The sequence below is a fragment of the Labrus bergylta genome, chromosome 11 (genome assembly GCF_963930695.1).
Source record: "Labrus bergylta chromosome 11, fLabBer1.1, whole genome shotgun sequence".
NCBI classification, from domain to species: domain Eukaryota; kingdom Metazoa; phylum Chordata; class Actinopteri; order Labriformes; family Labridae; genus Labrus; species Labrus bergylta.
Genome location: NC_089205.1, coordinates 8,020,840 through 8,033,719, shown reverse-complemented (window position 1 = coordinate 8,033,719; position 12,880 = coordinate 8,020,840). Strand labels below are relative to the sequence as shown.

General features: G+C 44.0%; 1 protein-coding gene across 1 annotated transcript; it reads right to left on the bottom strand.

Annotated features, from left to right (window-relative positions):
- Positions 1-28: 28 nt before the first annotated feature.
- On the bottom strand, positions 29-12,741 carry bace1 (beta-secretase 1). The gene is made up of 9 exons (XM_020644383.3): positions 11,828-12,741; positions 6,426-6,514; positions 5,482-5,698; positions 5,215-5,352; positions 4,997-5,131; positions 4,812-4,913; positions 3,784-3,933; positions 1,799-1,970; positions 29-1,573 (listed from the first exon to the last, which is right to left on the bottom strand). Exons 1-9 carry the CDS (start codon positions 12,173-12,175, stop codon positions 1,335-1,337), a joined length of 1,590 nt encoding a protein of 529 aa, XP_020500039.1. The 5' UTR covers positions 12,176-12,741; the 3' UTR covers positions 29-1,334.
- Positions 12,742-12,880: the final 139 nt, after the last annotated feature.

Genomic DNA, 12,880 nt, shown 5'->3' with positions numbered 1-12,880 from the left:
GGTGCGTCAAAATAAAAATCAGACCATGTCATAGTTACAATAAGTACTTTATTGGTTCAACAGTGCTGCCAGCGCCTGACAGATAAATATACAGTTCTGAGTTGATCTATTTACAACTTGCAGAAGGACGATACACACTGTCCCTTGGACACATACATAGCAATCTTGAGTGTATAACATACTTTGGGCTAGCTTCCCCCGTCCAAGCATATATGGTCCCCGTTGAAAAATGTGATGGGTTAGTCGGTTTGTGAAAGAAGCCCTATCAAGTCTGGGTTTGTTAACATGTAATGTAACATGTGCAAATCATCAGATCAGTGCAGCAGGAGGATCATGTGTTTACGAGTGTGTGTCAGCGCAAATAGTACTTCTGGAATGCAAATGTTTTTGTACAATAGTTATATTCAAGCTACCGATACAAGAGAAGAAAGTGACATCTGGTGTTGACCGTGTTCAGTAGTCTTAGTTTTTCATTTTATGCAGTAAATTCTGTTACAATCTTATATTCCATAAAATTAGCTTCTTTATGCTTTCTTACTGTGCATTGCATTTTTTGAGTCGCTGGCATTTGCAACATGGTGTAATTTCATAAATGCTTTTTATTCTCAGTAGTACAATTCTTCGTTAAATCTTTCCGTACACTCTTCACTTCACGCTAACAGCTGTGCACACATACAGGCATGCTCACACACAAACAATCATTCATCAAGCCACAAACAGTAGATCTACAAACACATATATATGCGCACGCCGATATGGTCACATCTTACCATATCACACCAGAGCCGACTATACGACGGATTCCCATCATGACGCGCAGGTTGTGAATTAAGCCATGAGAGTTTGAATTATCTTCTTTCTCGTTAATTTCCCCCTCCCCCTCCCCCCCCCCCAATCCCTAAAATCACTCCGTGTGGAGCTGTGACAAATCTTTGAAACTCCCAAATCCAGCTCATGTTTCCAGTCTATTTATACACTATTTATAAGAAAGAGCGGGTTCTCTTTACCTCTTTCCCCCCCGCTTCACTTCCTCTTGCCGTGCTGAACTGCAGCAGAAGCTTAAACAGGCTTACAGTTGACGCTGATGACACCTACTTTCTCCGCTTTATCCTTCATGTTAGTAATGGCTCCAGTTTACATCAAATGCGCTCCAAAGTTAAGGGCAGCACGTTTCTCTGTGTAGACACAGTGAGTTTTATTTATTATGTTCCTGCAGAAGGTTTTCAAAGCGCAGCACCAGTATTTTGACATCCCTTTAAAATCAATCCTTCTAAGTCTCTGTGTTTTAAATGGAAGTCTCTGCGACTTCTTTTGTCCCCTTTTTCCCCTCTTCGTCACTTAAGGAGCGATATGTCGTCAGCAAAGTCCCCGTGTGGGTGGAGGCAGCGGGCGAAGCGCCACTGGCAAACCATGAGACACAGAGGCAGCATGAAGAGAGCGCAGATTCCCGCCATGATGTAGGCAATGGTCATCAGAGTGGACTCGTCCGTCTGAGGGATGTTGTAGCCGCAGTCCTCAAGGTCGACACCATGGAACGGTCCTCCCACTGAGGCAGTGCGAAACTCATCATGTACTGCAGGTAAGCGAACAGGGTTGTTAGTATATGAGACAGACGGAGATCAGGAGGAAGGATACTTTATGTTTACACAGCTTTCAATCTAGTGCTTTGTTGAGAAATCCTTTAAAAAGAAATATCCCACATTCGTCTTTCTATAAATATCTTTATTTCTTTTCTTTAAACTGAAAAACATGAAACTTTTAGATTCTATTTCTCATCCCTCCACCCTCTCCTCCTCACCGTGGCACGTGCTAACAGCGAAGCCGATGCGTTTCTTCTCTCGGTCGAAAACAACATAGAAGCCCTCCATGATGACGGCCCCCATCACTGTTCCAGTACTGGACTGGGACACAGCGAACTTATAGCAGTCCTCCTGGGCCGATGCCACATCCTCGACTGGCCGCAGGTATTGCTGCAAGAAAAAAAAGAGAATATATTAAAGGAGAGAAAATCAAAGGTGCATAGTTGCAAATGCAATATCAGGATATTAGGAAGAAAAGTTGCACGACTTTGTCAAAGTGCCCAAACTTTTGTTGAATATGATTTAACTCGAAAGAGAATACTTTTATTTAATATCCAACCAGGACCGACGGCCAACGATCTCCTTGATGTGTTAGGGCCTTTAGGCTTAAATAGTTCCACTCACTTAGTGTTACCCGCAATTCACACATACTCCTTGCGCGCCTGGTTTTGCTCCGTCGGACGGCTCGCGCCCATTCACACTGGATCCGTTCCTGGGACGTCAGCGCAGCGGAGCGCACCCATGACACATCACAGGAGAACTACAAGATCCCGCGGGAATAAAGAGAAAAACATGCAAACAACATGTTGCTTTGTCTTTCTGAGGATGTATTGTTGTTAATTCGGTTTTTGTTTTGACGTCATGTTGATAAAAGTGATGAAAAATACGATCGCGAGTCCGTATATTGTGTTTTATTTTGAAATTGACCGGATGCTCTGTGCGTTTCCTTGTCTGACTTCCTGTCCGGGCTGTCATATTTTGTCCAGCTTGATGCGTGCCTCCAGCGTACTCCGGCGAAAATAGACACGCTGCGTATTTGAAACGGAACAGAGCGCAGTGCCGTCAGTGGCACGCGCCGGAGACGTACCGCAGCGCGCCCTGTGTGAACACAATGATCGACTAGAGTGAAGGCTAAGTACAACGTAGTGCGCGGCGCTGACGGACCCGCGGCGCGCACGGAGTATGTGTGAATTGGGCTTTACATGTGCACAGCATGCAGCATTGTAACACTATATGAGAGTTTTGAAATGGGGATCAGAACAGGTCAACTTTAATTCTTATTGAGTGATTAAAAAGTCAACGTCCACCTCAAGTCTTCTACTCTAGTTGACTGGTTTCATTATCTTCACATTCTTCTGCAGAGACAAAGGGACAGTATACATGCCATACAGGTGGATTCAGAGTTCTACCTGCTATTGAAATTACAAGGCAAAGAGAGTCTTATCTTTTTTTTCAAGCGTTTCATTCTGCCGTCAGCACCAAGGACACGAGCCTCCTACAGGTTTACATGTACGAGTCTCTCTTTAAATTCTCCCAGTCTGATCTTCCTCATTCAGAACGCATCAAGGCCTCTCGGAGAGGCTTTGAATCAAAACCGTTTAAGGACTTTTTTCAGAGATTTATGAAAGGCTTTAGAAAAATATATTCAAAGGTCATTCGCTTTCAAACGTGGTCATTATTTCTTTCGTCGTGAGTCCTTGCCAGACTTTCATCCATTGAAAGAGTACGGCTGAAGGATAGAAAGACTTTCTGTGAGGGGGCGCAGGAAATGAAAAATCTGAATGTATTCAGATAACAGGCAGTCGGTGAAATCACCTTAAGACCTCTGAATAGCAATGAACGTACATGACTCATAGTTGCAACTTACTTATGAAAAACTATTTTCAGTAAATAACAATAAGTGTCTTGAAAGCTTAGAGAGTAAATACAACACATGTCCCCTCACAGTATTTAGTAGGACACTATATTTATGCGTCTATTCGAGAGACAGGACAGTGGACAGCGCAGGAAATCAGGGAGAGAGAGAGCGGGGAACAACATGCAGGAAAGGAGCCACAGGTCGGACTTGAACCCGGGCCACTCGCCTAGATGGCAAAAGCCACTGCACATGGTGTGCATGCACCAACCACCAGGCCAGCGCCACCTCTGGAGAGGCCATTTTTAAAATAAAATATGAGATGCAGTAGACGATGCAGTGAATTACCTGCGGTAGAATTGAGATTCTGAAGGACTGGTTGTGGTTTTCACTCATCAGGTAGAGCGATATGACGGGGAAGATGTGCCAAGGCGTAGTCCCCGCCTGCCAACATACGAGCTGCTCCCCCAGCCAGAACCCAGAGGGAAACTGCTCTGTCTGAAACACAGGGTCAAAGTGAGAGTCATTCTTTTCTTTTCCCGCATCTGTGAATCAAACCATCAAAACATCAGAAGTCAACAACAAAGAAAGAGAGCAGCATCACACACAGCTGACCACATATCCCACCTACCCATCCACACACTGATGGCAGAGTATCTATTAGTATCAACTAATCCATTCATAAACATCCAAACGCAACTGACGCAGAAGCGTGAGTGGATGTCTTCATCATGTGGCTGCAGGAGTTGGGGATCTATTCTCATTCTAGCGCCCTAAAGCAGATTCTGCTGCAGTTCCTCTGGCACTTTTTTTTGCAAACCTGCACTGGCTTTATTTTTACAACACATGAGGATGCTGCTTGTGAACACATCATAACTACAGGTGTTGGCAGGCAGGTTAAAGAGGAAGTGAAATGTAGTGCACTTGCTCAATCGACCTCAATATGCCAAAGCTACATCGAATATCTGGGTGATTTAGTTGAGCATTTTTGGCCTCATTGCCAACTAAGCGTCTTTCATAGAAATAAATGGGGGCCCTCCTTCTTATAAATCAATGATGTAGCCCCCTTAACCTAAACTAGTGATTCAGGCAACCCAGCAAGGCAAACCAAGGGAAAAAAGCATATTAGGATTCAATCAGGTAACACAAATGAGATTTTGTTTTTAATCCGAAACTTATCTTTTGTACACAACAGTGACTGGACTGTCCAACTATGCAAAAAATCAAACAGACACTATAGAAGTTTGTGAAAAGATGAGCTGCAGTGCTTTCTACAAATGAGTACTGATTAGAGGGAAAAGATGCAATAAATCAGCGACACATATCCAAACAGTTACACAGACTAATAATGAGGACATAAAGGTATCTGGACTGACCGAAGACGCTGCTTCAATAGCCTTGACTGCAGCCTGGAAGACTTTCCTTGGCAGACGCAGGTTGGTGGTGCCACTGTCTACAATGCTCTTATCGTAGTTGTACTGGAAAAGACACAAAATCATTTCAATTAAAAACCTTTAACATGACTTTAAATTGAATTACAGACTCATATGTCAGATCTTACCTCTTTACAATCCATGTTCAGGTCCTGTCCATTCACCTCAATACGTACAATAATGACCTCATAGTACCACTCCCTGCGTATGGGTGTGTACCAGAGATCTCCCACGTAGAGGGATGGGTCCACTCCCCCAATGATCTGAGAGCAAGGAGACACATATTCCAGCACAGTGTGAGATCACAAGATTTGAATGTTAGTGTGTGCCTCTGTGTGTGCCTCACCATGCTGCCGCCGACAGTCGCGCTGCCGAGGGAGTAGTTTTGGGTGAAGCCAGCTCCACACAACTGGAGAGAGAAGAGGTTGGGGACAGAAGTCTGACGGACCAAAGAGTCGAAGAAAGGCTCCAATGTCTCATCCGGCTGCAGAGAGAGAGAGAGTTAGAGACAGAAAGAAGAAGTCACAATCAAACTTCCCCCTGTTTTAAAATGTGAATTTATGAGAAGATTTTTTTCCAGGCTTTGAGATATCCGGGTATACACTCTTCTTACTCGTGCTATGTCAGCGTATGCCAGTCCCAGGATGCCTTCCCAGTTTGAACCATTGATGAAGAAGCGATCAGACTGGGTGATGGCAGCGATGTTAGCCCGCAGTGTAGCGTTTGGGCCATGTGGGACAGAGACCAGGTCGGTGCCCAGCTCCCCCTCCCAGCGACCCTGTGTGTAGGGAACATACACGCTCCTACCCTGGTCGCGGTATGAGCCCGAGCTGTGGGGAAGAAAGAGGGAAGAAAAGAGGAAATAGTGGAGAAGAAAGAAGATGAGTAGGTTCCAGGACTTTCATTGGTGTGACATCACAGATAAAATGGTCAGTCAGGAGGAGGTGCTACAAGCAGAATCTCACAAAGTGGTTATTAACAAGCTGCAGTTAAGTAATCTATGGTGTTGTCAACCTTCCTTAATGTTTTGGTTGTCAGCAGGAGGAACTACAGACTCAGTTTTCATGGAACCTGGTGGAAGAGTGTAGCATGAGCCATCAAGCAAATTACACTGGCTCAAGCTGTTCCTGAGAGGTTTCCGTTTACAGTTACAATTTTGGTTAGAAAAAAAAAAGCTGCCACATTCATGATGTTTTTTTCATCCATGCACAAGATGAGTTTTGATGCTTTTGCCTTATCTGGACAGGGATGTTGAAGAGAGAGAGTAAGGGTCGGGGATTACATGCTCCAAATAGCATTAGGATCGGGAGTCCAACCTGCCATCGGTGCAACCAACTGAGCTAAGCAAGCGCCCTGTTTTCCTCTTCTTATATTTGTATCTCAACGACGTGAAACATGTCAAATTTAGAGTTAAAATATAAATGCACAGCTTATATGATTATCGAGTTGGTCATGTGATTACACACAAAAGAAGTATTTTAAAAGAGTAAACGATGCTTTCTGTTGTTAAAAAGTATATATATCTTTTAATTAGATTACACCAATACATGTACTCACAGTGAACGATGGTAGTATCTCCGCAGGAAGGGATGAGCAGCTGCACCTACAGCAAAGTTACTGCTTCCTGTATCCACCAGTATGTTCAACTAATGAGACAAAGACAGAAGGGGGAGAGAGAGATTTATTTAAAATATGCATGTACATTTTGTAAAAATCAATGGGCTCGTAAAAGTGACTTCAAGTTTATGATGTGAAACTGATAGTCTTACATCTGTGTGGAACAAGTTGAATGAGTAACACTCTACCTTGGGGACTAATATGATCATTGTGAAACAATTTTCTGTGTTTCATTTTTGATGTTTGCAATAAATGTCATTTATTTACTCCAATTAATTGTATAAAAGGCTGATATCTAAGTACTAGTGAGCCTCACCTCTGACACATTTTCCTTCTCACACTCGAGTCATTCTCTGTATCCATTCCTCCTTTCCTTGTAGTGTCCTGTGCTGCTTCCTGTTGCCCTGAACGCCCTTCTCCGTCCCCTCTCTGTCTCCACTCTAACCCTCCACTCCTCTCGGGTTGCCCATCCTACTCCCTCTCTCTCCTATCTCCTCCATGACTGTCTGCATCTCTGTGTGAGTATCATATTTTGTGCTATCAGTCAAAACAGTTACTGAAAGTGTGAATGGAGACGTACAGAACCTGCATTATGCATTATGAACTCTACTCTTCAGCCTTTTCTAAACCGCTGTATGCCACATATCACAGCTGGACTTTGTAGCTTCTTTATTGTTGTTATGCTCCTCCGGTGCACATTATGCATGTTGTGTAAGTCGTACATTTTAATGCCAGCATTAACTCTTAAATCATGATTGCTTACATGTGCTGATGTTGTAGTTCCAGGTTTCAGATTATTTTGTTTCGCTGAAGTACAGGCACATAACGTTGTATTTTACTGTCTCAGTCTTGGTAATGGATGGACCGTTTGACACACAAACACCCAAACAGATGAACAGACAGTCAGCCATAGAGCCACAGCAAGCTGTTCAATAATGGATTGGCTCTTAAAATACCCAGAGAAGTGGTACTGTCTCAAGGGCTTGGCCTGAGAGCTCAGAATAAATACTGACTCTGTCCACCTCACTTTTTCTACCACACACACATGAATCCATCTGCTCCACACAAACATGCCTAGATGCACCGTCTACAGGCGGATCTTTACCAACTATCCGTCACTGAAGAATCTCTGCACAGAGTAGATGTGCTGACTGCTCGGGTTGGATGTGTCTTTCATAAACAGAAACTAAAGGCTGCATCCGGATACACTGAGACCTCATGTCTCTCTCTCTGTCTCTCTCTCTCTCTCAGTCTTCCTGTCCTCCCTGGCAGAGTGCCCGTCTGTTCCAGCCATTATACTTGCCCATCCCCCTTCTGCTATGGATGAGACATCAGCTACTGTAGTAGTTACCAGAACAGAGCACAACAAATAACTGTAAATAATTTGAGATCACTTATAAAACTTTGTGTTAGCTTAGCATCTGAAGGTAAATGGATGGCACACATGCACTACTGCAAATATAATAATTTTAGTTCTGAATTTTGAACTTTTTACTTTTTTATACTATATAAATCCCTGAGGGAAATTCTGGTTTTATACTCTGTTATTGAGAGACATGCTTCTCACACACCTGAATCACACACATGCACAGACAGGAGGTGTGGACATGCATTAGTGGAGAGATGTCAGAGTGACGCTGCTACACACTGCAACACACCCAGAGCATTTGGGGGCTAGGTGCCTTGCTCAAGGGAACCTCTGCAGTACTCAGGAATTGCCCTGGCACCTCTCCAGCTACCAGACCGACTTCCATATCATGGTCTGCATCGGGACTTGAACCGGCAACCCTCCGGTTCCCAACCCATGTCCCATACGGCCGCTAATGCCGCTTGCTCAAAACAATATGTCCAAATCACTCAATCACAGTGTCTCCTTTTTATTCTTTTATTCATTTTGAGTTTCCTGGGTTTGATCGGGTATTTTAAGTATCTTGTTTTTGTGTCTCATTTTTCCTCTGATTTCTAAATTGCTGTGGTTTGTGTTGTGAAAAATAAATATCACAGGCGTCTGCACAATAAGATGCAATAATCAGAAACCAGGATTCTTGTGTTCATCGTGTATACAGGGATATGAATAACCACACCGTCTGTATGCATGTAAACACCATGATCCTGAATATGATCAAAACCAGGAGGAGGCTCATAACCGGGATACTCAAGTCCATAACGGACTCATTGCTGCACAGTGATACTACAAGTTAGGGTCATCCATCCCTCATTGTTTCTCTTTGATCTACTTCTATCAGAAAAGATAATATACACCTTTCTAATTAAATTAAATGTTCCTCTAAACTCCCTCTTTGTCTCACACGTCTCTTCTTCTCTCTCTCTCTTGTTGCTCTAATCCGGTTGGCCCTTTTGTCATTTCTTCATTTCTGTCTCACTCCCTCTATCACCTTCACCGGCTCCTTCATCTCATCTTCTACCACCTCATCACTTTCTCTCCCTCCCTCTCTCTCTATCCGTCGCCCTCTGTGTGCCAGCCTGTACACTGCAGCTGCACCCAGCTGGCACTCCTCACTCTGCAGAATTAATGGTTCCATTATCCATCTCATTCAGCGCTTTCCCTCACATTCACAAACTTGCACGTACACACACACACACACACACACACACCCACACACACACACACACACACACACACACACACACACACACACACACACACACACACACACACACACACACACACACACACACACACACACAGGCCATCTGTCATTGCAGGGCCAGCAACAGTATAGAGCTCAACAGTAACCGCCCACTTTTTCAGCAGCTCTGGTCCCGGAAGTGAATTTCTCCATTCAAATCCTCCGTTGACGTTTCAGAAAATCCTTATAATATTTTAGTCCTGGAATCAAGCCAAGCAGGTGCCTTAATACTCATGGTTACTAAACTTTTGATTCGGCGCAAAGAAATGATTGAAAATTTGAAAAAAGGCAAAGGCACAAGACTGTGTACATAATTTGTCCAGGAGTGAAGAAACTACACATCCCACAATGCATTGCGATTCCAACGAGACTCAACTCTCTCTGAACAGACACAGAGCTTCTACATTTATCTTAATTGTCTTGTTTACATTGTTTATTTTTATGTTGCTATATATTGTAGTTTGTGTTTATATAGTGGGTCGAACTTCTGAGGACTTCAGTGGTAGCAGCCAACAGACGAAAGTTTGGGGGCTTGTGTAACCATTTCCATGGTAACAACAGCAGTCTCCACCAATCAGAGATGTTGCTATGGCACTCTTAGATTGTGGGTAGTGTAGTTATTTTCCCTGATAATGTGAATTAACCATGTTTTTCTTAAAACAAGGTTGATACCGTACGTACTCGTTTCACACTCAGGTAGCTCGTGGTAAGTCTACCTTGGATGGTTATGACATCATGGTCAATAATCAAATCCGCTATGGAGAACATGAATGGGATTGTTACACCTGGAAACACATTTTTGAGCTCTATTAACAATGTGTTTGAACTTTTATTTGTGTAACATTAACTTTGAAATGTCTAAAAAACAGTACAAATCTTAATTTGTCTTCTTTTGTTTCTCTACCCTCCAAGGTGAAGGCTTCCTGTGTTCCTTTGAAAACTATTTCATGTCATGTTTGTTGAATATGGAAAAAATCTTTGGAAGAGCAAAATCATCAAATATACTGCTTATGGAGGTAAAAGATCAATTGAATCACATTGTTATTGTAAAGTTAAAACTTGTGAAGTTGGTCTGAACGGAGTAAGAGATGCAAGAACAGACACATATATACACTAATACATGCCAGTGACTCAGAGCTCACTGGAGGGATTATATATCCCATCTGGCCTGGGAACGCCTTGAAATCCTCCAGGAGGGGCCGGAAAACGTTGCTAAGGAGAGACAAGTCTGGGTTTATTTACTTCGCCTGTTGTCCCTACAACCGACCTCGGATAGGTGGAAGAAAATTGATTGACAGATGGATTGGTGGATGGATGGATGGATGGATGGATGGATGGATGGATGGATGGTTGAATTGATGGGTTGAGGGATGGAGGGATTGTTGGATGGATGGATGGATGGATGAATGGATGGATTGGTGGATGGATGGATGGATGGATGGATGGATGGATGGATGGATGGGTTGATGGAGGGAGGGATTGTTGGATGGATGAATGGATGGATGGGAGGATGGATGGTTGAGTGGATGGGTTGATGGATGGATGAATGGGTGGATTGGTAAATGGATGAATGGATGGATGGATTGATGAATTGATGGGTTGAGGGATGGATGGATGGATGGATGGATTGATGGATGGGTGGATGGTTGAATAGATGGGTTGATGGAGGGAGGGATTGTTGAATGATGGATGGATGGATGGTTGAATGGATGGATTGGTAGATGGATTGGTGGATGGATTGGTGGATGGATGAATGGATGGATGGATGGATGAATTGGTGGATAGATGGATGGATGGATGGATGGATGGTTGAATAGATGGGTTGATGGATGGTTGAATGGATGGGTTGATGAATGGATGGATGGATGGATGAATTGGTGGATAGATGGATGATGGATGAATGGATGGTTGAATGGATGGGTTGATGAATGGATGGATTGGTAGATGGATTGGTGGATGGATGGATGAACGGATGGATGGATGGATGGATGGATGGATGAATGGATGGATGGATGGATGAATTGGTGGATGGATGGATGGATGGTTGTATGGATAGATGGATGGATGAATTGGTGGATAGATGGATGGATGGATGAATGGATGGATGGATGGATGAATTGGTGGATGGATGGATGGATGGTTGTATGGATAGATGGATGGATGGTTGTATGGATAGATGGATGGATGGATGGATGAATTGGTGGATAGATGGATGGATGGTTGTATGGATAGATGGATGGATGGATGGATGAATTGGTGGATGGATGGATGGATGGTTGTATGGATAGATGGATGGATGGATTGATGAATTGGTGGATGGATGGATGGATGGTTGTATGGAAAAAAATAAAGGCTATGTTAAGTCAAAGAAGACAAACATAGTAGGCCTACAGCAAAACTTGGGCATAAATTGCATTTTTCTATTGCTCAATGTTCACAGAAAATTGAAAGACCTGTGGGGACATGCAACAAGTTAACCCTCTGTTACTTAATCAACCGATTTTAAATAATAACAAGGAACATTATTTATGTTGCGCTATTATTTGATAGCTTTAGAATTTATTTTGTGTTTTTCTTTTCTGTGTATAATAAACATTTAAACTTGGTCTGGGGGACTAAAAGGGCACCTCTTTGACAGAGTCACCTAAAAAAATATTAATGCATTCATGAAGTAAATAAAAACACCTTTACCTTCTGCGGAGGAGAGCCCACGGCCATCTCCACGTAGTACCCCTGACCTGACTTTCCACGCAGGTTATCAATCATGTCCACGAAGCTGATACCGCCCGTTGCCGCTCCTCTCCGCTTGCGCACAGCGTATTTCCGCAGGTTGCCGCTTTGACGCTCCTGGTTCACAGAGGCGGCAGCTGCGGCAGGTGACACGAGCGGCTCAGCGCGAGCGCCTTGCCGCAGTGGCACGCGGATAGCTAGAGGCAGGCCCGAGGTGTCCGAGGCGGAGTGACCGTTACCGAGCAGGCACAACATCGTCCATATGAACGCACCTGTCCACCAGCTGGGCTGCAACATTGACGCCCCCATGGCGGTTCTCGGTTACGTTGTCCTTTGATGCGTTTAGTTTAAGCGCTTTGTTCAGTTTGACATCCTGTCTGCAGCGGCTACGGAGAAGAGATCAGGTGATGCAAAAATGACGGCGTAAACCATGATGGCAGATGAACCGCAAATATGAAGGGGGACAGGGTCACTCTGTTTTATCTCCAGTTTTCTTCAAGTCCAATGGAGACCAAATAAACAAAAGTATACAACTAAAACGCAACACGTACGTACAAAACACTGACACTGAGAATTAAATCACCCTACAATTAACCCATTAACCTCGGTGTCAGATTATTTGAAGCGACGGGTGACTGCAGGCTCCCCCCTCAGAGCTCAGTGAATCAACAAACCGCAGGCCTTTGTTGTTTTCTCCGCAAATCCGTTTGTCCAACGACCGAATCCATCGTTGGCATGCAGGCTGACCGACGGGCTGCTGTAGTAATCCGCATCCTTCCCCTCTCTAACCCGTTCATTCTGTTCTCCGCCTTCCAGTCTTTCACCTCCTCCTCCTCCTCCTCCTCCATCCACCCCGCTGCATCCTCCAGAGCTGCGAGAGAGCGCAAGCAGCAGCGCCACCGTCAAGCACAGCCACAAAAACAGGACAACATCCGGTCAGTATTTACAAAATAAGACGCTCTTACAGAGGCCAACACCTGAGACATGAATCAATTTAAACCTCAGTCTCGGCCT

Coding starts and splice junctions, on each gene's coding strand:
- bace1 (XM_020644383.3), bottom strand. CDS start 12,175: ATGGGGGCGTCAATGTTGCAGCCCAGCTGGTGGACAGGTGCGTTCATA. Junction 5,699..6,425: donor AGATACTACCATCGTTCACT/GTGAGTACATGT, acceptor TCTTCCCCACAG/CTCGGGCTCATACCGCGACC. Junction 1,574..1,798: donor CGCTGTTAGCACGTGCCACG/GTGAGGAGGAGA, acceptor GCTTACCTGCAG/TACATGATGAGTTTCGCACT.